Source organism: Bombina bombina, chromosome 12 (genome assembly GCF_027579735.1).
Source record: "Bombina bombina isolate aBomBom1 chromosome 12, aBomBom1.pri, whole genome shotgun sequence".
Classification (NCBI taxonomy): domain Eukaryota; kingdom Metazoa; phylum Chordata; class Amphibia; order Anura; family Bombinatoridae; genus Bombina; species Bombina bombina.
Genome location: NC_069510.1, coordinates 5,354,934 through 5,377,954, shown reverse-complemented (window position 1 = coordinate 5,377,954; position 23,021 = coordinate 5,354,934). Strand labels below are relative to the sequence as shown.

The 23,021-nt window shown below is 43.6% G+C and overlaps 1 protein-coding gene across 1 annotated transcript in view; it reads right to left on the bottom strand.

The window, feature by feature from the left end:
- The window catches only part of PHF19 (PHD finger protein 19), a 240,082-nt gene that overhangs the window by 141,765 nt on the left and 75,296 nt on the right, over window positions 1-23,021 (bottom strand). Inside the window, exon 3 of the mRNA XM_053695775.1 lies at window positions 21,907-21,988. Within this exon, the coding sequence (XP_053551750.1) occupies window positions 21,907-21,988 (82 nt within the window). The remainder of the gene's footprint in view (window positions 1-21,906; window positions 21,989-23,021) is intronic.

The following is a 23,021-nucleotide window of genomic DNA, read 5'->3' as shown; positions in this document are numbered from 1 at the left end:
ACACCAACGGGTTATGGTCGGTGACCAGAGTGAACTCCTGACCATATAAATAGGGAGTCAATTTCTTTAATGCCCACACCAAAGCCAAACACTCCTTTTCGACCGCTGCATAGCTGACTTCGCGGGGCAGGAGCTTCCGGCTGATGTAGGCAACTGGATGCTCCCCTCCATCTTCGCCTACTTGGCTGAGGACGGCTCCCAGCCCGAACATGGAAGCATCTGTATGGACGATAAAACGTTTGTTAAGGGCTGGGGCCGCCAGGACAGGAGCGTTAATTAGAGCATTTTTGAGAGCCTGGAAAGCCGTTTCACAGTGGGGAGACCACAGGACCTGTCGAGGTAAGTTCTTCTTGGTCAAGTCAGTCAGGGGTTTGGCAAGTGTGCTGTAGTCTGGTACGAACCGTCTATAGTACCCTGCCGTGCCCAGGAAGGCTAGGACCTGAGTCTTAGTGATGGGGGTGGGCCAATTGGCGACAGCTTCTATTTTGGCCGGCTCTGGTCGCTGCTTTCCACACCCCACCCGGTGACCCAGGTACTGTACCTCGGCCATCCCAAAGTGGCATTTCTTTGGCTTCAGAGTCAGGCCAGCAGCCCGGATCTGATCCAGAACCATTCCCACATGAGCTAAGTGGTCCTCCCAGGACTCACTGTGGATCGCTATGTCGTCCAGGTAGGCGCAAGCAAAACTCTGGAAGCCATCCAGGAGCCTATCCACCAAGCGCTGGAATGTAGCTGGGGCATTCTTCATCCCAAACGGCATTACCCTAAACTGATATAAGCCGAATGGGGTGACGAATGCCGACTTGGGGATAGCCTCTGGGGCCAGGGGAATCTGCCAGTAACCTTTGCAGAGGTCAATAGTGGTCAGGTAATTTCCCCTGGCTATACGATCGAGTAGCTCGTCTACCCTGGGCATAGGGTAAGCGTCCGTCACGGTATTTTCATTGAGCCTCCGATAGTCTACGCAGAACCGGGTGGTCCCATCTTTCTTGGGCACCAAGACAACTGGGGAGGCCCAGGGACTATCGGAGGGCTCAATTACCCTGAGCTGGAGCATCTCATCGATCTCCTTCTTCATTCCTGTCCTAACTGCTTCGGGGATTCGGTACGGAGCCTGGCGCAAGGGAGCTTGTCCCGGAGTATCTACCTGGTGGGTGGTTAAAGTAGTGTACCCTGGCTTCGGGGAGAAGGTGAGGTGTTTGGACTGGAGGAGTTGGTTGAGCTGCTCCCTTTCAGTGGGGCTAAGTCGGTCCCCTATCTGAACCTGTGCCACTATACCTGTGGGGAGGCTCTTTTCTAATAGGTCTGGAATGGGTAAACTGTCGGGGTCTTCCTGAGGGGAACAACATACGGCTGTCACGTTCTCTGGTCGCTCAAAATATTCCTTGAGCATGTTTACATGGAATGTCTTTCTAAGATTGTTGTCGTGGCAGCTAGCTATCACATAAGTGGTGTCTCCCCTTTTCTCTACGATCTGGTAGGGACCCTGCCAGTACGCCTGCAATTTGTCTGTCTTCACCGGCTTAAGTACTAACACCTTTTGTCCTATGGTGAAGATTCTCTTTCGGGCCCCCCGATCGTACCATACTTTCTGTCTTCTCTGGGCCAACTGGAGATTAGCCCGCACGGATTTGGCTAATTGCTCCATTCGGTCCCTGAGTTCCAGCACGTATGGCACAATGGGGACACCGTCAGCCTCCATCTCTCCCTCCCAGTGCTCCCGGATCAGGTTTAGGGGTCCCCGTACCTTTCTTCCGTAGAGCAACTCGAAGGGAGAGAACCCTGTCGTTTCCTGGGGCACCTCCCGATAAGCAAATAGGAGGTGCGGCAGGAAGCGTTCCCAGTCTCGGTATTCCTGAGTGAACGTCTTGAGCATTTGCTTGAGGGTCCCATTGAACCTCTCACACAGCCCGTTCGTCTGGGGGTGGTATGGGGAGCTCAGGAGGGACTTAATTTTGCAAACCTGCCAGAGTTGTTGGGTCAATTCAGCCGTAAATTGGGTGCCTCGGTCGGATAGGATTTCTTTTGGAAATCCTACCCGGGAGAACACCTGTACTAGTGCATTCGCTACCGTATCCGCTTGTATGTTGGATAGGGCGACAGCCTCTGGGTACCTGGTAGCGTAGTCCACTACGGTAAGAATGTATCGCTTACCGGAGGGACTGGGGTAGCCAGTGGTCCCACTAGGTCAATAGCAACCCGGCTGAAGGGTTCCTCTACAATGGGCATATTTACTAGCTGGGCTTTAGGGTGATCGCCTCGCCTTCCTACTCGTTGACACACATCGCAGGTGTTACAGTAAGTTCTAACGTCAGCGTGCACCCCTGGCCAAAAGAACGTGTGAGTAATGCGGTGTAGGGTACGGGTAACGGCTAGGTGGCCTGCTAAGGGGATGTCGTGGCCTATTTTGAGGATTTCTTGACGGTATTTGTGGGACACTACCAGCTGTCGCCTACGCTGTCCCCTTTTCTCTGTCCAGCGGTATAGTTTCCCTTTTTCCCATAAGAATGTTTCGTTATCTGCCCCGCCCCCTCCGGTCTCTGCTCGTTCCCGGTACTTTTGTAAGGTCGGGTCAGTCTTAGACTCTGCCTCGAAAGCATCTGGGGTGTCCCAGGGTATGGGGCCTAACCTGTCAGGCAAGGTCGGGGTAGGTCTTACCTGTGTCTCCCGCACTGGTGAGAGCTCTCGCTCCGTCCGGGCTTGGGCCCGTGTAGTCACTGGGTCCGCCTCGTTGTTGCATACTGGAGCATAGGCAGAAGTCATGGGGCCCAAATCGTTGCCCAGTAGTACTTCGGCAGGTAAATTATCCATTAGGCCCACGTTCACAGCCCCCTTTCCCGCTCCCCAATCAAGATGCACTTTAGCTGTTGGAATTTTGTACACATCCCCCCCCGCCACTCTAACGGCCACAGTCTGTCCGGATCGCTTGTGCTCTGGCACCAAATGACTCTGTACCAGCGTGATAGTAGCCCCTGTGTCTCGCAATCCCTCGGTAGATCGCCCCTCGAGCCATACCCTCTGCCGATGGTGCTGGCGGTTATCTGAGGCAGCATATACAGGGTCTGCCTCGTGAAGCGGCCCCACATATCCCTCCATAGGGGCCTCTTGGTTAACACAGAGGGCCCGGGCCGGACGATAGGACCCAGAGGGGTAATTGTAATTCCTGGGTGTCTGGTGCGTATTAAGGGGGCAGCTAGCCATGAAATGCCCTGGTTGCTTGCATCGGTGGCAAGTCGGTCTGGGACGCTCAGAGCTGTTATTGGGTGGTCCTGAGTGTCGGACGGGCCCTGTGGGCACCGGGGCTCGGAATTCAGCACGAGGGGGTGCACGGTAAACCTCTCTGGGTTCGACCCGTGCTGGAGCTCGGTAGTTCATGGGTTCGTGAAGACGGGAGTCATAATGTTCATCGGCCAATTTGGCTGCTTCTTCTAAGGTAGAAGGCCGCCTGTCTCGCAGCCATTCCTTCCCTTGCTGTTCCATGCCATTATAAAAATGTTCTAAGAGAAACAATTGTAAAATTTCCTCCCCAGTCACCGCTTTACATCCGCTCAGCCAGTGATTTGCCGCTCTCCGCATTCGGTGCGCCCATTCCATATGGGTATCGTTAGGCTTCTTTTCCGTGCCCCGAAACTGTCGGCGATACGTGTCCGGAGTTACAGCGTACCGTCGCAACAGTGTCTCCTTAACTAGCTCATACTGTGTCACTTCCTCAGCACCCAGAGTACGAAAGGCTTCCAGGGCTCGCCCGGATAGTTTCCCAGACAATATCGTGAGCCACTCTCTGTTGGGAATCTGGTGCAGGGCACATTGCCTTTCGAAGTCCGCCAAATATTCATCAATCCCTGTCTCGCTCTCTAGGAAGGGTCGAAATGCCGCATAGGGTATCTTGGGCCTCCCAGCATTTTCGACAGGGATGATTACCTGCGGGGCTTCAGCATTGCGGTGTGCGTTCGCTAGGTTGAGTTCGTGGGCTCGAGTCTCTCGTATATCCTCGTCCGCCTCCGCCATCAACTGCTGTACCAATTCCATGGAGGGGTTCGGCCCGTATAATGAGAGCCTTTCCCGAACAATCCTGGTTTTTTCGTCACTAATCGTGGTCGGTGTTTCCGCCATTGTGAAGCTCTGATCCAGTTCGGTCAATTCTGCGATCAGCTCTCTCCTCGGCCGGTTGCTGGCGTACCCCCCTCTGCTTTCAAGTAAATCCTTTAGGGTTGTACGCTTCAATTTTTCGTAAGCGCTCTCCATCCGTTCTGTACCTCTCCTAGGAAATCCAGGAAAATCCCGCCGCTGCCGCCAAATGTTACGGTTACCCTTAGTCTCGCTGAGAGATGGACCGCTTAGTAGCCTGGATCCCTATTGCTAAAGAGGGGAGAAGCTGCTTTCCATAGTATTCTATATGAGTCTCGCAAATATAGAATAATCTCCCTTAGCTGCAGTACAGCTAGGATACCCTTCTGCCCACAAAAACGAGTCAACGCTGCGATTGAGGGTCAAACAAGAACTCAGGACTGGGATGCCCAGCCTGCTTTTTATTAAGGTTACATGCACACAGGGCACTCCCAGGGGGAGAGGGGGGAAGCACAAAATCCCCCATCACACATTTAGATAGAGAGCACTGTCCTTTGACAGGCCACAATAGGATTACAGTACTTAAGATAACAAGTTTACAAGTTCATCTTATCAATTAGCAGTCTGGCTCCAGAGGTGATTAGACAATAGTTTCTAAAAGCTGAAAAAAAAGAGTTAACTCTTTATGAAATGATACTGGTTACGGTTTTCTTGGAGCCCTTCTTAGGCGCTGGCTTGCTGGTTCAGGCATTGCTGCTGGGAAATAAGCTCTTCACAACAAAATAACTAATGCTTCTGTAACAGAGAGCGAACAGAGGAAATAGGTATGCTAGACTGAAATTCCAAGGAACCACCAAAGCATCTATCAGTACAGCCTGAGGACCCCTTGACCTCGACCCGTACCTCGGAAGCTTGGCATTCTGACGAGATGCCATGAGATCCAGCTTCGGTTGTCCCATTTGAGAACCAAGTTGGCAAACACCTCCAGATGGAGTTCCCACTCCCCCGGGTGAAAGGTCTGTCTGCTCAGAAAATCTGCTTCCCAATTGTCCACTCCTGGAATGTGGATCACAGATAGACAGCAGTTGTGGGTCTCCGCCCACTGAATGATCTTAGCTACCTCTGACATGGCCAAGGAACTCTGAGTTCCTCCCTGATGGTTGATGTAAGCCACTGAGGTTATGTTGTCTGACTGAAACCTGATAAACCGGGCTGAAGCTAACCGAGGCCAGGCCAGAAGAGCATTGAAGATTGCCCTCAACTCTAGAATGTTTATGGGAATAACAGACTCCTCTCAAGTCCATGTCCCCTGATCCTTTAGTGAGCCCCAGACTGCTCCCCAACCCAGCAGGCTGGCGTCCGTTGTCACCATCACCCAGGTGTGTGTGCGAAAGCAGGTTCCCTGGGAGAGATGCTCCTGAGACAACCACCAATGAAGAGAATCTCTTGTCGCCTGATCCAGATGTAATTGTGGGGATAGATCTGCATAATTCCCATTCCACTGCCTGAGCATGCATAACTGCAGAGGTCTGAGATGGAAACGGGCAAACGGAATGATGTCCATGGCAGCTACCATCAGACCGATTACCTCCATACATTGAGCAACTGACGGCTGAGGAGAGGACTGAAGGGCCAGACAAGAGTCGAAGATCTTTGATTTTCTGACTTCTGTCAGAAAAAATTTCTTTGATAGGGAATCTATTATGGTTCCCAAGAACACTACCCTTGTAGCTGGAATTAAGGAACTCTTTCCCAAATTCACCTTCCAACCGTGAGAACGCAGGAATGATAACAACATCTCCGTGTGGGAGTTTGCTTGTTGAAAGGATGGAGCCTGAACCAGAATGTCGTCCAGATAAGGCGCCACTGCAATGCGCCGCAACCGGAACACAGCTAACAGGGATCCCAGTACCTTTGAAAAATTTCTGGGAGCTGTGGCAAGGCCGAATGGAAGAGCCACAGACTGGAAGTGTTCGTCTAGAAATGCGAACCTCAGAAATTTGTGATGATCCCTGTGGACGGGAACATGCAGATACGCGTCCTTTAAATCTACTGTCATCATGAATTAACCCTCTTGAACCAAGGGAAGAATGGAACGAATAGTTTCCATCTTAAAGGACGGTACTCTGAGGAACTTGTATAGACTTTTGAGGTCTAAAATTGGTCTTAAAGTTCCCTCTTTTTTTGAGAACCACGAACAGATTGGAGTAAAATCCCAGAACTTGCTCCTGCATTGGAACAGGAACTATCACTCCCAGGTCGGAAAGGTCCCAAACACAGTGTAAGAACGCCTCTCTGGTCTGGTCTACAGATAATCTTGAGAGCAGAAACCTGCCTCTGGGAGGAAAGGTCTTGAACTCTAGTTTGTATCCCTGAGACACGATGTCCACCGCCCAGGGATCCTCAACATCCCGAACCCAAGCCTGAGCAATGAAGGAAAGTCTGCCCCCTACAAAATCAAGTCTCGGATCGGGGGCAGACCCTTCATGCAGACTTTGAGTCAGCAACGGACTTCTTAGCTTAGACACACCAAGTTTGACTAGGGCGCCATATAGGCAAGCTCCTATTAGTATTCCATTGTGTTTCAAATGTGTATATTTACCCTGTGGTGCTAGCATTAATCTCAATTATCCAGAAAATTTGTGAAACTAGGTTCCACAGTAAGAAAATGCTTGTGTAGCACTCCTATGCCCAGACTAATATGAGGGCAGAAAAAAAAGAGAAATAATTAAAACATAACCTTTATTGGTTCTTGTTAAAAGATGGGTGAATAACATACAATATTAAAATCCCTATCATGAGCAATATGGCTATAATTTGTATATTTGTCTCTTTAATTAGTGTTGTCTGGCCTTGTTCTATTGATGTTAGTATGATAGAGACAATGTAGTGATACAGTTATATGCTATATGTATCAGTGTTAATTTTGACGGCAAATTTCAATTTAGTCTTAGTTTTAGTCTTTTGACTAAAATGCCATTTTAGTTTTAGTCGTATTTTAGTCATCTGAATTGTTTTAGTTTTAGTCGTATTTTAGTCATCTGAATTGTTTTAGTTTTAGTCTAGTTTTAGTCATCTGAATTGTTTTAGTTTTAGTCGTATTTTAGTCATCTGAATTGCTTTAGTTTTAGACTAGTTTTATTCAACTGAATCTCCAGTAGATTTTAGTCGACTAAAATCTAAGGGGTTTAGTTAAAGTGTAATGCATTATTTAAGCATTTCTCTATAATTTGCAAACTGATTATATACTCCAGGAGTAAACATAACACCTGTTAATATTTATGGTATTAAGGTTTAAACATGCAATACAGACACAGATTTAGACGTTGTGATATGCAACATCTTTATTAAACTTAAAAATATAAAAAAACAAAACTGTAAACTGTATTGGCTGTATTGCACATATTACCTAATATAAAAACTTTAACAGTTCTCTGTTACTAATTAAAACAAGTATCAAGTAACAACACAACAAAAAGTTTCTGCAGCTAGCACAGGCACAGCATAACTTAATCCTATACTCGTGGGTTATGCTTATTTCTATAGGAAGAATCAATTAATTGATTATCGGCAACGATATTAGCACTGCTCTAGAACTTCCAAACTCATTATATACTCCTGGAGTAAAGGTTTATTAACCTGTTTTTATTTGTGGTATTAAAGGGACAGTAAACACTAAATACATGCTAGATAGAATGATGCATTCAAACAAAAGATTAGTCCATGAGTACCATGTAGATGTATTTTTTAAAGTTTCATTAGTTGTTTAATAAGTGACAAAATAAGTGTAAAGTTTTAGTGTCTATAAAACACTGGGAGCTGCCATGTTGTAACTTGTGTTACCTTCTCTGCTGTGGCCAATTAGGGACAGTTATACATAGGTCACTAGAGTGTGCAGCCAATGGCTGTGCTGGATTTAACAGTGTTCTGCACTTCCATTTCTAGCAGGAACTGAAAAGCTCACAATTTCAGAATGGAATTACAGGCAAAGAGGACAAAATAAATAATTAAAGTATATTGCAGAGCTGTTTTATTATATACAATTTATCATTTTATATTACCATCTCAAAGTGTTTAATGTCCCTTTAAGGTTTGAACATGCAATACAGATATAACAGATTTAACTGTTGTGGTATATAACATGTCTTTATTTATCTTAAAATTTAATAAAATTAAGTTTCATAAATTTTACAAAAGAGAAGTAATTGGATATGGATCGATTATAACACCTTGCATAAAATGTTTTTGTCAGCAAATTTTGATTTAGTTTTAGTCATAGTCTTTTGACTAAAATGTCATTTTGATTTAGTTTTAGTCATAGTCTTTTGACTAAAATGTCATTTTAGTTTTTGTCGTATTTTATTCATCAGAATTTCTTTAGTTTTATAGTCATTTTAGTCTAGTTTTAGTCGACAAAATTAACACTGATATGTATTTATCAGTTATTGTAGCAATAATAATATTAGTTATAGTATTCAAGGCTAATGGCACTGGACTTTTAGTTCACTAAATTGAGGTTCTAATTCTTTCTTATAACCTGGAACAAGTTCCAATGCTTGTAATAAAAGTGTATTGAACTTCTTTAGTCCTGAGTTGCTCTATAGATGCCGGTTAGCACAGCTATTATATTTGCCTTAGCAAAGATATCAATTCAGTGTAATCTTGATACCTTATTGATTATATATAAGTAAGTGATGGTTGTCCAGGGTGTATGCATGTTTATGTGTTAGAAATTCACTCAGAGGAATTATTTTCCTTTAGTTTATTAATTTTGGTCCCAATAGTGTGTTGGATAATTTGTTTTACCCATATAATTCATAGATATTTCAACTTAGTAGTACTATTAGTTTTCAATATTGACAATATTACACCATATAGTTATTCATCATTAGTTCTCCATATGAGATCTTTCTCCTATAAATATATGGATAATTACTCTCAGAATAAACTAGGGTTTAGGTTTGGATCATGTGTCCACTGTGTTTCTGTATATTACTCCAAATGTCTTGAAATTATCTATTAACCTGTCCCCAACGGGACACACCACTATGGGAATATGTGTTTGCGCTTGGTGCTTAGTGGTTACTTTGCACTGATCCACTTTATTTATGCCGTCAAATGTCTGTAATTATTCTAAATGTTCCTAAATATTGAGAATTGTAGTTATGGGTCACTTACAGTGGGGCAAAAAAGTATTTAGTCAGCCACCAATTGTGCAAGTTCTCCCACTTAAGAAGATGAGAGAGGCCTGTAATTTTCATCATAGGTATACCTCAACTATGAGAGACAAAATGTGGAAACAAATCCAGACAATCACATTGTCTGATTTGGAAAGAATTTATTTGCAAATTATGGTGGAAAATAAGTATTTGGTCAATATCAAACGTTCATCTCAATACTTTGTTATATATCCTTTGTTGGCAATGACAGAGGTCAAACATTTTCTGTAAGTCTTCACAAGGTTGTCACACACTGTTGCTGGTATGTTGGCCCATTCCTGCATGCAGATCCCCTCTAGAGCAGTGATGTTTTGGGGCTGTCGCTGGGCAACATGGACTTTCAACTCCCCCCAAAGTTTTTCTATGTGGTTGAGATCTGGAGACTGGCTAGGCCACTCCAGGACCTTGAAATGCTTCTTACGAAGCCACTTCTTCATTGCCTGGGCAGTGTGTTTGGGATCATTGTCATGCTGAAAGACCCAGCCATGTTTCATCTTCAATGCCCTTGCTGATGGAAGGAGGTTTGCACTCAAAATCTCACGATACATGGCCCCATTCATTCTTTCATGTACACGGATCAGTTGTCCTGTTCCCTTTGCAGAGAAACAGACCCAAAGCATGATGTTGCCACCCCCATGCTTCATAGTAGATATGGTGTTCTTTGGTTGCAACTCAGCATTCTCTCTCCTCCAAACATGACGAGTTGTGTTTCTACCAAGCAGTTCTACTTTAGTTTCATCTGACCATATGACATTCTCCCAATCTGCTTCTGGATCATCCAAATGCTCTCTAGCATACTTCAGATGGGCATGGACATGTACTGGCTTAAGCAGGGGGACACGTCTGGCACTGCAAGATCTGAGTCCCTGGCGGCGTAATGTGTTACTGATGGTAGCCTTTGTTATGTTGGTCCCAGCTCTCTGCAGGTCATTCACTAGGTCCCCCCGTGTGGTTCTGGGATGTTTGCTCAACATTCTTCTGATCATTTTGACCCCACGGGGTGAGATCTTGCGTGGAGCCCCAGATCGAGGGAGATTATCAGTGGTCTTGTATGTCTTCTATTTTCTAATTATTGCTCCCACAGTTGATTTCTTCACACCAAGCTGCTTGCCTATTGCAGATTCAGTCTTCCCAGCCTGGTGCAGGTCTACAATTTTGTTTCTGGTGTCCTTCGACAGCTCTTTGGTCTTCACCATAGTGGAGTTTGAAGTGTGACTGTTTGAGGTTGTGGACAGGTGTCTTTTATACTGATAACAAGTTCAAACATATGCCATTAATACAGGTAATGAGTGGAGGACAGAGGAGTCTCTTAAAGAAGAAGATACAGGTCTGTGAGAGCCAGAAATCTTGCTTGTTTGTAGGTGACCAAATACTTATTTTCCACCATAATATGCAAATAAATTCTTTCCAAATCAGACAATGTGATTGTCTGGATTTGTCTCCACATTTTGTCTCTCATAGTTGAGGTATACCTATGATGAAAATTACAGACCTCTCTCATCTTCTTTAGTGGGAGAACTTGCACAATTGGTGGCTGACTAAATACTTTTTTGCCTTACTGTATAGTCATCTCAAAATATTATATCATTGGATTTTGTGACTTGGTTCCTGTGCGTTTTAAATATGCAGTTTACAAGCAGCCCGTATGTCCCAGATTATTTGTGTTATCAAGTACTGTTAGCTTTTAACGGCTTCTATTGTTAACGGTCCTCTTTGTAAATGTATTGTAGTTTGCAGCTATAAATTTACCACAATTATTATCCAAAATTATCTTGAGCATTTGATTGCTCTTCCGCCTAAGCTTTTATAGTTTGTCACATACTAACAACCTGATTGCGCAACTTAGTTGCTGTGTATTTCAAGGTTTTCGTTTATATATCCCCTCTTATATTTCAGGCTGTTATATATTGCCAATTCTTGGCTATAGAGGCTTGTATTTTTAACAGTTTCTATTTTAAACAAAGATTATCTTAATCATTCGAATTTTCACATACATACACGTTAAATTGTTGGCTTATATAAACTAATAAAGGCTGATAGCCTTGTTTTGTAGCTCTGCAAATCTGCAGTTCAACCATCTACCCAGCTCTGCACATTTGCTGTTGGACCGCCACCCAAATGTCTAAGACTGTTAAGATATCAAATGTTGTTTTGGGTAACGGATTTTGTATATTTGCAACAGTTTACCCTTACTGACCCATATGACTTGGCAATAACTGATGAATTAGCAATAATTATTCAGAAACCAAAATTGCTCTGATGTTTTTAAAATAACAGTTGGGACCCCACCATCCCGTGCAACCCCCCCTAACGCGTTTCGCCAATAACTTTGGCTTTCTCAAAGGCGGCGGGCCGCCGAGGTTCAAAATAGTTATGCAGTTCCGATATCGGAAGTTCCGCCCCTCATTGACAGTGATTGGCTCTTACTGGCTGTCTATATGTTCGTGACAGCCATTTGGGATCCTGTTATGTTACGTTGTTTGTTTTAAGGTGGACTTGGTTCTCCAATTTGCCCATTATATACTGTTTCTAATATATATGCTTCTGTATTAATTCAAATGATCCACCAAATGTTTTTCTTTTATTAAGGAGGAATTATATCAAAATATAGATGCGATTAGCACATATTTCTATTTGATAATATCTATGTGTTGGAATAGGATTTAACATATCTGCAGTTTTATTATAGTTAATATTAGATCTTTTTTACTAATATTTGTGATTTATTTATCAAGTTCCTATTTGTGGATATACCTCATTTTAGTTGTTTTGTTTATAATCAAATTATTTCAGTCTTCTGTATTCAAAAGGTATCCAATTTGTAGGATACTTGTGATTCCACTATGTGACATTTCATTAAAGGGCTGTTACATAATATGTATCTGTTCTATATATGATTTTTGTTGATTACCTTTGCTTAGTATTTGGCATTTACGTTTATACAACCTTTATAAATTATCCTTGGCTGATGATTTATTTGTACCGTTTCTCTTCTCCTATTGTAAGCTGTTTCGACGTAAAAATCTCTATTCATATATGAATTGCATAGAATCGTTAAGAACTTTTTAAAGAGTGATAGGGGATCACTAATGTGCATTACTGGTAATAATGCCTATATTATACTATTTGCACATCGTGATGTTTCTAATTGGTTGCGTTTAATGTATTGTGCTGTGAAATACATTTAAAATAGTGTTCATTTTGACTATTAATGAACACTGATTTTCTTAAGTTAAACTTAAGGAATGCTTAGTGAAATAATAAATGTGCAAATGTTGTGGTGAATTCTTGTTTGTTCAAATATGCTGTTTGCACATCGTTTCGTACCCAGTATGTTATACTGTGAATAAAGTTATTTTTATTTTGAATGTGAGTGAAGTTAAAAAGGAAAATTTATGCTTACCTGATAAATCTGTTTCTTTTTAGATATGATGAGTCCGCGGATTTCATCCTTACTTGTGAGATATCGCCTCCTGGTCAGCAGGAGGAGGCAAAGAGCACCACAGCAGAGCTGTATATATAGCTCCTCCCTTCCCTCCCACTCCAGTCATTCGACCGAAGTTAGGAAGAGAAAGTAAAAGCCAAGGTGCAGAGGTGACTGAAGTTTAACAAAAAATAAAGACCGGTCTCATAAAACAGGGCGGGCCGTGGACTCATCGTATCTAAAAAGAAACAAATTTATCAGGTAAGCATAAATTTTCCTTTTCTTTTTAAAGATACGATGAGTCCACGGATTTCATCCTTACTTGTGGGATACAATACCAAAGCTATAGTACACAGATGAAAAGGGAGGTACAAGATAGGGAACCTAAACGGAAGGCACCACTGTTTGAAAAACTTTCCTCCCAAAAACAGGCTCAGCCGAGACAAAGGTATCAAATTTGTAAAATTTGGAAAAAGTGTGAAGAGACGACCAAGTTGCAGCTTTGCAAATCTGTTCAACAGAAGCATCATTTTTTAATGCCCATGAGGAAGCCACAGCCCTAGTGGAATGAGCCGTAATTCTTTCAGGAGGCTGCTGTCCAGCAGTCTCATATGCAAAATGGATGATACTCTTCAGCCAAAAAGAAAGAGAGGTAGCCGTAGCTTTCTGACCCCTACGTTTCCCTGAAAAAAATTACAAACAAGGAAGACGATTGACGAAAATCTTTAGTCGCTTGTAAGTAGAACTTCAAAGCACGGACTACATCCAAATTATGTAACAGACGTTCCTTCTTAGAAGGAGGATTAGGACACAAGGAAGGAACAACAATTTCCTTTTAGGAAGAAAACCAGGTTTAGTACGTAACACCACCTTATCTGAATGGAAAATAAGATAAGGAGAATCATATTGTAATGCCGAAAGCTCAGATACTCTTCGAGCAGAAGAAATAGCAACCAGAAATAAAACTTTCCAAGATAATAACCTAATATCTATGGAATGCATAGGTTCAAACGGAACCCCTTGAAGAACTCTAAGAACTAAATTCAAACTCCAAGGAGGAGCAATTGGTCTAAATATAGGTCTGAGTCTAGTCAGAGCCTGACAAAAAGATTGTACATCTGGAACATCTGCTAGACGCTTGTGTAACAAAATAGATAAAGCAGAAATCTGTCCCTTTAAGGAACTTGCTGACAACCCTTTCTCCAATCCCTCTTGGAGAAAAGACAAAATCCTGGGAATCCTAACCCTGCTCCATGAGTAGCCCTTGGATTCACACCAATAAAGATATTTACGTCATATCTTATGGTAAATTTTCCTAGTAACAGGCTTACGTGCTTGAATTAAAGTATCTATGACCGAATCAGAAAAACCTTGCTTAGATAAAATTAAGCGTTCAATCTCCAAGCAGTCAGCTGCAGAGAAACTAGATTTGGATGATGGAAGGGACCTGAATGAGAAGGTCTCTCCTCAATGGGAGCTTCCACGGAGGCTGAGATGACATGTCCACCAGATCGGCATACCAAATCCTGCGAGGACACGCAAGGGCGATGAGGATCACTGATGCCTTCTCCTGTTTGACTCGAGCAATCACCCGGGGAAGGAGAGCAAACGGAGGGAATACATAAGCTAGGCTGAAAGGCCAAGGCATCTATCAGCTCGGCCTGGGGATCTCTGGACCTTGACCCGTATCTCGGAAGCTTGGCATTCTGACGAGATACCATGAGATCCAACTCTGGCCTGCCCCATCTGAGAATCAGGTTGGAAAATACCTCCGGATGGAGTTCCCACTCTCCCGGATGAAATGTCTGTCTGCTCAGAAAATCTGCTTCCCAGTTTTCCACCCCTGGGTTGTGGATTGCTGACAGATGGCAAGAGTGAGACCACTGTATTATCTTGGATACTTCTGTCATCGCTAAGGAACTCCTCGTTCCTCGCTGATGATTGATGTAAGCTACCGTTGTTATGTTGTCCGACTGGAATCTGATAAATTGGGCCGAAGCCAACTGAGGCCAAGCCCGAAGCGCATTGAATATCGCTCTCAACTCTAGGATATTGATGGGAAGGAGAGACTCTGTCTGAGTCCATACACCCTGAGCCCTTAGGGAGTTCCAGACTGCTCCCCATCCTAATAGGCTGGCATCCGTTGTCACTATCACCCATGAGGGTCTGCGGAAGCATGTCCCCTGGGATAGATGATCCAGCGACAACCACCATAGAAGAGAGTCCCTTGTATCCTGATCTAGATTTATTCGAGGAGACAAATCTGTATAATCTCCATTCCACTGCCTGAGCATGCTTAATCGCAGAGGCCTGAGATGAAACCGAGCAAACGGAACGATGTCCATTGCCGCCACCATCAATCCGATTACCTCCATGCACTGAGCCACTGACGGACGAGGATTGGACTGAATGGTTCGACATGTATTCAGAATTTTTAACTTTCTGACCTCTGTCAGAAAAATCTACATTGAAATAGAGTCGATTAGAGTCCCCAGAAAGGGTACTCTTGTCTGCGGAACTAACAAACTCTTTTCCAGATTTATCTTCCACCCGTGGGTCCTTAGGAAGGAAAGCACAATGTCAGTATGGGACCTTGCTAGTTGGTAGGATGACGCTTGGATCAGAATATCGTCCAGATAAGCCGCCATCACTATGCCCCGCGGCCTTAGAACCGCCAATAAAGACCCCAGAACCTTTGTGAAAATTCTGGGCGCCGTGGCCAGACCGAAAGGGAGAGCTACAAACTGATAATGTTTGTCCAGAAAGGCAAACCTCAGGAACTTGTGATGATCTCTGTGGATAGGAACATGAAGATATGCATCCTTTAGATCCACCGTAGACATAAATTGACCTTCCTGGATCAATGGAAGAATGGTACGAATAGTTTCCATCTTGAAAGATGGAACTCTGAGAAACTTGTTTAGACTCTTGAGATCTAAGATAGGTCTGAAGGTTCCCTCTTTTTTGGGAACTACAAACAGATTTGAATAAAACCCCTGTCCCTGAATTGGAACGGGACAGATTACTCCCATGGAGGAGAGGTCTCTTACACGCCTCTCTTTTTATCTGGTCTACAGACAATCGAGAAAGAAGAAACCTTCCTCTGGGGGAAGAATTTCTGAATTCCAGCTTGTATCCCTCAGACACTCTCTCTAATGCCCAGGGATCCTGAACATCTCTTATCCAAGCCTGGATGAAGAAAGACAGTCTGCCCCCTACTAGATCCGGTCCCGGATCGGGGGCCAACCCTTCATACTGACTTGGGGGCAGCGACAGGCTTCTTGGATTGTTTACCCTTGTTCCAAGACTGGTTGGGTCTCCAGGTGGACTTTGTTTGCGAATAGTTACCTTCCTGTTTAGAGGAAGAGGAAGGGGGGGATTCCCTTGAAGCTTCGAAAGGAACGAAAATTACTCTGTCGACCTCTCTGTTTAGATTTTTTGTCCAGAGGGAGGAGATGACCCTTACCTCCTGTGATGTCAGAAATAATTTCCTTCAAGTCAGGTCCGAACAGGTTCTTCCCCTTGTAAGGAATAGCTAAAAGCTTAGACTTTGACGACACATCCGCAGACCAAGATTTAAACCATAAGGCTCTGCGTGCTAAGATGGAGAACCCCAAACTTTTAGCCAACAATTTGGTAATCTACAGAGAAGCATCTGTAATAAAGGAATTAGCTAATTTAAGAGCTTTAATCCTATCCTGTATCTCTTCCAAATAAGTCTCAGTTTTAAGAGATTCTTCCAGAGCATCAAACCAATAAGCAGCCGCACTTTTAACCGTAACAATTCAGGCTGCCGGTTGCAATAGCAACCCCTGATGAACGTAGATTTTCTTAAGTAGACCCTCTAATTTCTTCTCCATAGTGTCTTTGAAAGCACAACTATCCTCAATAGGAATAGTAGTTCGTTTAGCCAAGGTGGAAATAGCTCCTTCCACCCTAGGGACCATCTGCCAAGAGTCCCTAATAGCGTCAGCTATAGGGTACATCTTCTTGAAAACAGGAGAAGGAGAGAAGGGAATAACTGGTCTCTCCCATTTAGCAATAATCTCTGAAGTTCTCTTAGGAACTGGAAAAACATCAGAATAAGAAGGGACTTCTAGATATCTGTCCAACTTACTAAATTTTTCTGGAGGAACCACAATTGAATCGCAGTCGTCCAGAGTCACTAAAACCTCCCTCAATAACAGTCGGAGGTGTTCAAGTTTAAACCTGAAGGAAACCACTTCTGAATCTGTCACTGGCAAGACACTTCCTGAGTCAGAAAGTTCACCTTTGGATAGGACCTCCATACCCTCCAATTCAGAGCTCTGTGAGGGTATATCTAAAATTGCCAATAAAGTATCAGAAGCTGTATTAACCACGTGAGCTTCCTTCCTTTTGCGTTTGCCTTGAAATACGGGAAAGGCAGACAACGCCTCAGAAAGTGTGGATGACATAACAGACGCAATGTCCTTTAAAGTAATTGCAGCAGAGGAGGTACTTGGCTCCGCTTGAGCAGGCGTTAAGGGCTGTGACGCTTGGGGAGAAAGGTGCGGCATACTCTGAATCTCATCAGTAGAACCCTGAGAAACATCCGCATTTGTCAATTTTTTATAAAGAAAAATGTGTTCTCTAAACTGTAATGCCCTCTTAATGCAAGAAGGACAAAAGGTAACAGGAGGTTCCACATTGGCATTCAAACACATGGAACATGTACTGTTCAGAAGGTCTTCCATGATGAAAGATAAAGCAAATACAAATCTCGGTCGTGGCCAATTTAATGTAACAGTCCTAATATGGATGCTGTCTATTAAAACCCTCTAAAACCGAGAGTATACTGTGCCTTTTTTTAAAAATAAACATGAATAATTTTATTGCACAAAAAAGCACTGACCGTAAATGTATAAATAATGGGGAAAAAAGGTGCACCTATCCGCCTCAACAGCTCTGCTGAGGCGCCTACCTGCCCCCACACTACACTGACCGCTGCTTGCTGAGCTGCAGATCGCCTGAGACTGCCTGTATTATCCGATAAACATGCGGTCCTTAGTGAACACTTTGCTGCCTGTTGTACATCTCAGCCGGGTATCAGAAACCACCATGCGGTTTTATCCGGAGCCGTAAAACCACTGCGCAGCTTCCCCTGAAGCTTGCAAAGTAAAACCCCGCCCTTCGTGGGCGTCAAAAGTAAAATCCTTAATCTCCCGACGATGTCCATTGCCGCCTAAGCAAAATAACAAGCAGCCCAAAAAAATAAGCACTAAACAAAGTAAATACACACAGCCCTAAATCGGAGTCTCAAGAATCAGAGCTCCGCTAAAAGGAATCCCCAGCGACTTGCCCAAAGCACCAGCACACAAATAAAATCGTCACAGTAGGAGCCTTGATAATTTATTCCTCCGTCGTGACTTAGTTCCCTCATATCTTAGTCCCTGAAAGACAAGTGGCACACAGTAGTGGGGGTAACCCTAGCAAATAAAGGACTATTTCCCCACTAACAGATATGGGATAGGTACAGCCGTTTCTGAGTTAAGGGGTGTCCCAGAAAATAAAAAGCTGCACATACCTCTATGCTGAGCGACAGCATGACTTGTCCCACACGATCAAGAGGTCCTCTTCTCCTCCTGTAGTTCTGTGGGAACAAACAGGGTCTTAGATAATATCTGCTAAGACCATCATCTGCAGGGCAGCACATAGTATGGGAGGCGCAGAGAGAATGTTAATCCCACCAGTTCCCATTGCTTAAAAGCTACCTGTAGCTCTACTCTAGAGGTTGACAAGGAATACGGCTACACCCTGAAATAAAATAGCACTCACTGGTATCATTTTAAAAATAATAAACTCTTGATTGAAGAATCTAAACTAACACCTCACTTTACCTCTTCCTATCACTAACACAGGCAAAGAGAATGTCTGGAGTGGGAGGGAAGGGAGGAGCTATATATATATATATATATACAGCTCTGCTGTGGTGCTCTTTGCCTCCTCCTGCTGACCAGGAGGCGATATCCCACAAGTAAGGATGAAATCCGTGAACTCATCGTATCTTTAAAAATAAATAGTATTTGTTTTTACTGATAACTCAAGTTGCGTTCAGTCTCACCAAAATCTTCTTAGCTTGCTTCCCCTTGTTCCAAGACTGGTTGGTCCTCCAGGAAGGCTTACCCTTGAAGTTTCGAAAGGAACGAAAATTACTCTGACGTCCCTTCTGCTTATTCCTCTTATCCTGAGGGAGGAAACGATCCTTTCCCCCTGTAATGTCAGAAATAATTTCAGCCAAGTCCGGCCCAAACAAGGTCTTACCCTTGTAGGGAATCGCCAAAAGCTTAGACGAAACATCCGCAGACCAGGATTTCAATCATAAGGCTCTGCGGGCCAGTATGGCAAAACCAGAAATCTTTGCTCCCAGCTTAATAACCTGTAGGGAAGCATCCGTAATAAAAGAATTGGCCAACTTAAGGGCCTTGATCATATCCTGGATCTCCTCCAGGGGAGTGTCTGTCTGAATAGAATCAGACAACGCATAAAACCAATATGCCGCCTCACTAGTGACGGTAGCAATACACACCGCAGGTTGCCATTGTAAACCCTGGTGAACACATACATCTTTTTGAGCAACCCCTCCAACTTCTTATCCATAGGATCTTTAAAGGAACAACTATCCTCTATGGGAATAGTGGTTCTCTTAGCCAAAGTGGAAATTGCCCCTTCCACCTTGGGAACCGTTTGCCAAGACTCCTTGATAGAGTCAGCAATAGGAAACATTGATGGAGAAAAAGGGATACCAGGTCTCTCCCGTTCCCTAGCAATAATCTCTGTAGCCCGGTCAGGAACAGGGAAAACCTCCACCATGAAAGGTACATCAAAATACTTGTTTAGCTTGCTAGACTTCTTAGGATTGACTACGACTGTAGAGTCAGAGTTGTCCAAGGTAGCCAACACCTCCTAAAGTAACAAACGAAGGTGTTCTAGCTTAAACCTGAAAAATACAACTTTAGCATCAGAAGAAGGAATTACACTGTCTGAGTCTAAGATTTCACCCTCAGATGCTATCGAGGTATCTTTCTCCTCAGATTTCTGGGAAAGAACATTCAAAAGAGCCACGACTGTGTTAGAAACCTTACTCATTGATTCTTTACATTTCCTCTTACGTTTTCCCTGCAGCATGGGAAAAGCAGACAGCGCATCAGATACCGCAGAACACATGAGGGTAGCGATGTCTTGCAAAGTAACTCCAGGCGGAGTTTGCGAGGAAGCGCAGGGCACTGTATGTGTGGACGATAAAATTTGGGACACTTGAGGAGAAAGCTGCGGCATATCTTGAACATTTTCAGAAGACCACTGAACAGCATCCGCCTTAGACAATGCTGGCTCATAAGAAAGTCTATCCCTGTAATGAGGAACAGAAAGGGATTGGTGGTTCCACGTTAGCATCAAAACATAAAGAACAAGTAACATTTTGCAGGGCCTCTTGGTCCATCTTAACTCACAATGGAACAAATTAGAATTAAATAAACTTCTATTCTAGTTTGACTCAACATATCACTGTAAAACACAGTTCGGTAACCATAGCACTGCTTATAAGACTGCAATGCCGCTGTCTCCCCTCCGGAACACAGGAAGTGAAGGGGAAAAGGCACGCAACCGAAACTTGTCGCCTCAGCTAAGCCTGCCCATCGTGGACGTATCAAAATTAGTAAAGTAAAGCCGCCGGGAGAAAGTGAAAAACACACCACATATGAGCCTCTATCTCCTCGTCCCCACTGCCTGCCATTACTGCCGTTTTTTAACATTATCCCCTAATTATATAGGAAAATGTCTCTCTTGTCCAATCAAATGATAATAAAGTGCTAAATTTTCCTGCGTATGTCCCAGAAAAAAAAAAGTCAGCACTTACCTCCAGAAATCTGCCAGGCAGCAAGGCAACACACTAGGTTTGAGAGGCATGCTCCCTCACATGGACCTGTGGAAGAAAACCAAAGACTGAGTAATCTTACTCAGGCTTTCAATGTTAGGGCAGCGTTAAATACATGGGAGGCGAAGTGAGGATTGTACCCCACAAGTTCCCATTGCTAAAAAGCCCCCACTGCTCTACTGAAGAGACTGATATGGATTACGGTTACACCCCAGGACAAAGCAGAACAAACTTGCACTGCTGAAAAAAAACAAAATCTTGCTTGAAGAATCTTCTTCCAAACACCTAAACTTTACCACCTCCTTGCTCTTAACGTAGGCAAAGCGAATGACTGGGGTTGGAGGGAAGGGAGGTGATATTTAACAGCTTTGCTGTGGTGCTCTTTGCCGCCTCCTGCTGAGCAGGAGTGATATTCCCAATAGTAATTAGATGATCCGTGGATTCACCGTGTCATTAGAAAGAAAATACATAAAACATCTTCTGACAATATATATTGAACTGAACTTCTGTCTTTAAGGGAAACAAATCCCTTAACCTGTCTCTTAGTTAAAACTACAAACACCTATAGACTCACATTCACCCTCCTATATACAGATACCTATAGACACATATAGACTCACATACCTATATACACAGAGACATATAGACTCACATTCACCCTCCTATATACAGATACCTATAGACACATATAGACTCACATTCCTCCTATATACAGATACCTATAGGCACATATAGACTCACATTCACCCTCCTAAATACAGATACCTATAGACACATATAGACTCACATTCCCCCTCCTATATACAGATACCTACATACACCTATAGACACACATTCCCCCGCCGCCTATATACGGATACCCATAGACACATATAGACTCACATTCCCCCTACTATATACAGATACCTATAGACTCACACCCCCTCCTATATACAGATACCTATAGACACATATAGATACATATAGAGTCACATTCACATTCCTATATACAGATACCTATATACACCTATAGACACATATAGACTCACGCACCCCTCCTATATACAGATACCTATAGACACCTATAGGCTCACATTCCCCCTCCTATATACAGATACCTATAGGCCCATATAGACACCTAGACTCACATTCACCCTTAAATATACAGATACCTATAGACCCATGTAGACACCTATAGACTCACATTCACCCTCATATATACAGATACCTATAGACCCATATAGACACCTATAGACTCACATTCACCCTCCTATATAAAACATAATCCCCCTCAAGTCCCAGACACAGGAAGAACTACTCACCGTGCTGAATATCCTTCCATAGGACCCAGTACTTAGAGTTATCCTCAAACGTGACCAGACAGCTCTGTTTAGTGTTACTGACCTGCAATACAGCATAGGGAGCCATCATATAGGTACTCTAATATACAGACAGTGTGCTAGATCTCACTCTATATCCAGACAGTGTGCTAGACCTCACTCTATATGCAGACAGTGTGCTAGACCTGATTCTATATACAGAGAGTGTGCTAGACCTCACTCTGTATACAGTATGCTAGACCTCACTTTATATACAGACAGTGTGCTAGATCTCACTCTATATACAGACAGTGTGCTAGATCTCCCTCTATATACAGACAGTGTGCTAGATCTCCCTCTATATACAGTCAGTGTGCTAGATCTCCCTCTATATACAGTCAGTGTACTAGACCTCACTCTATATACAGGCAGTGTGCTAGACCTCACTCTATATACAGACAGTGTGCTAGATCTCCCTCTATATACAGACAGTGTGCTAGATCTCCCTCTATATACAGTGTGCTAGATCTCCCTCTATATACAGTCAGTGTGCTAGACCTCACTCTATATACAGGCAGTGTGCTAGACCTCACTCTATATACAGGCAGTGTGCTAGACCTCACTCTATATACAGGCAGTGTGCTAGACCTCACTCTATATACAGGCAGTGTGCTAGACCTGATTCTATATCCAGACAGTGTGCTAGACCTCACTCTATATGCAGACAGTGTGCTAGACCTGATTCTATATACAGAGAGTGTGCTAGACCTCACTCTGTATACAGTATGCTAGACCTCACTTTATATACAGACAGTGTGCTAGATCTCACTCTATATACAGACAGTGTGCTAGATCTCACTCTATATACAGGCAGTATGCTAGATCTCACTCTATATACAGGCAGTGTGCTAGATCTCACTCTATATACAGGCAGTGTGCTAGACCTCACTCTATATACAGACAGTATGCTAGACCTCACTCTATATACAGACAGTGTGCTAGACCTCACTCTATATGCAGACAGCGTGCTAGACCTCACTATATATACAGACAGTGTGCTAGACCTCACTCTATATGCAGACGGTGTGCTAGACCTGATTCTATATACAGACAGTGTG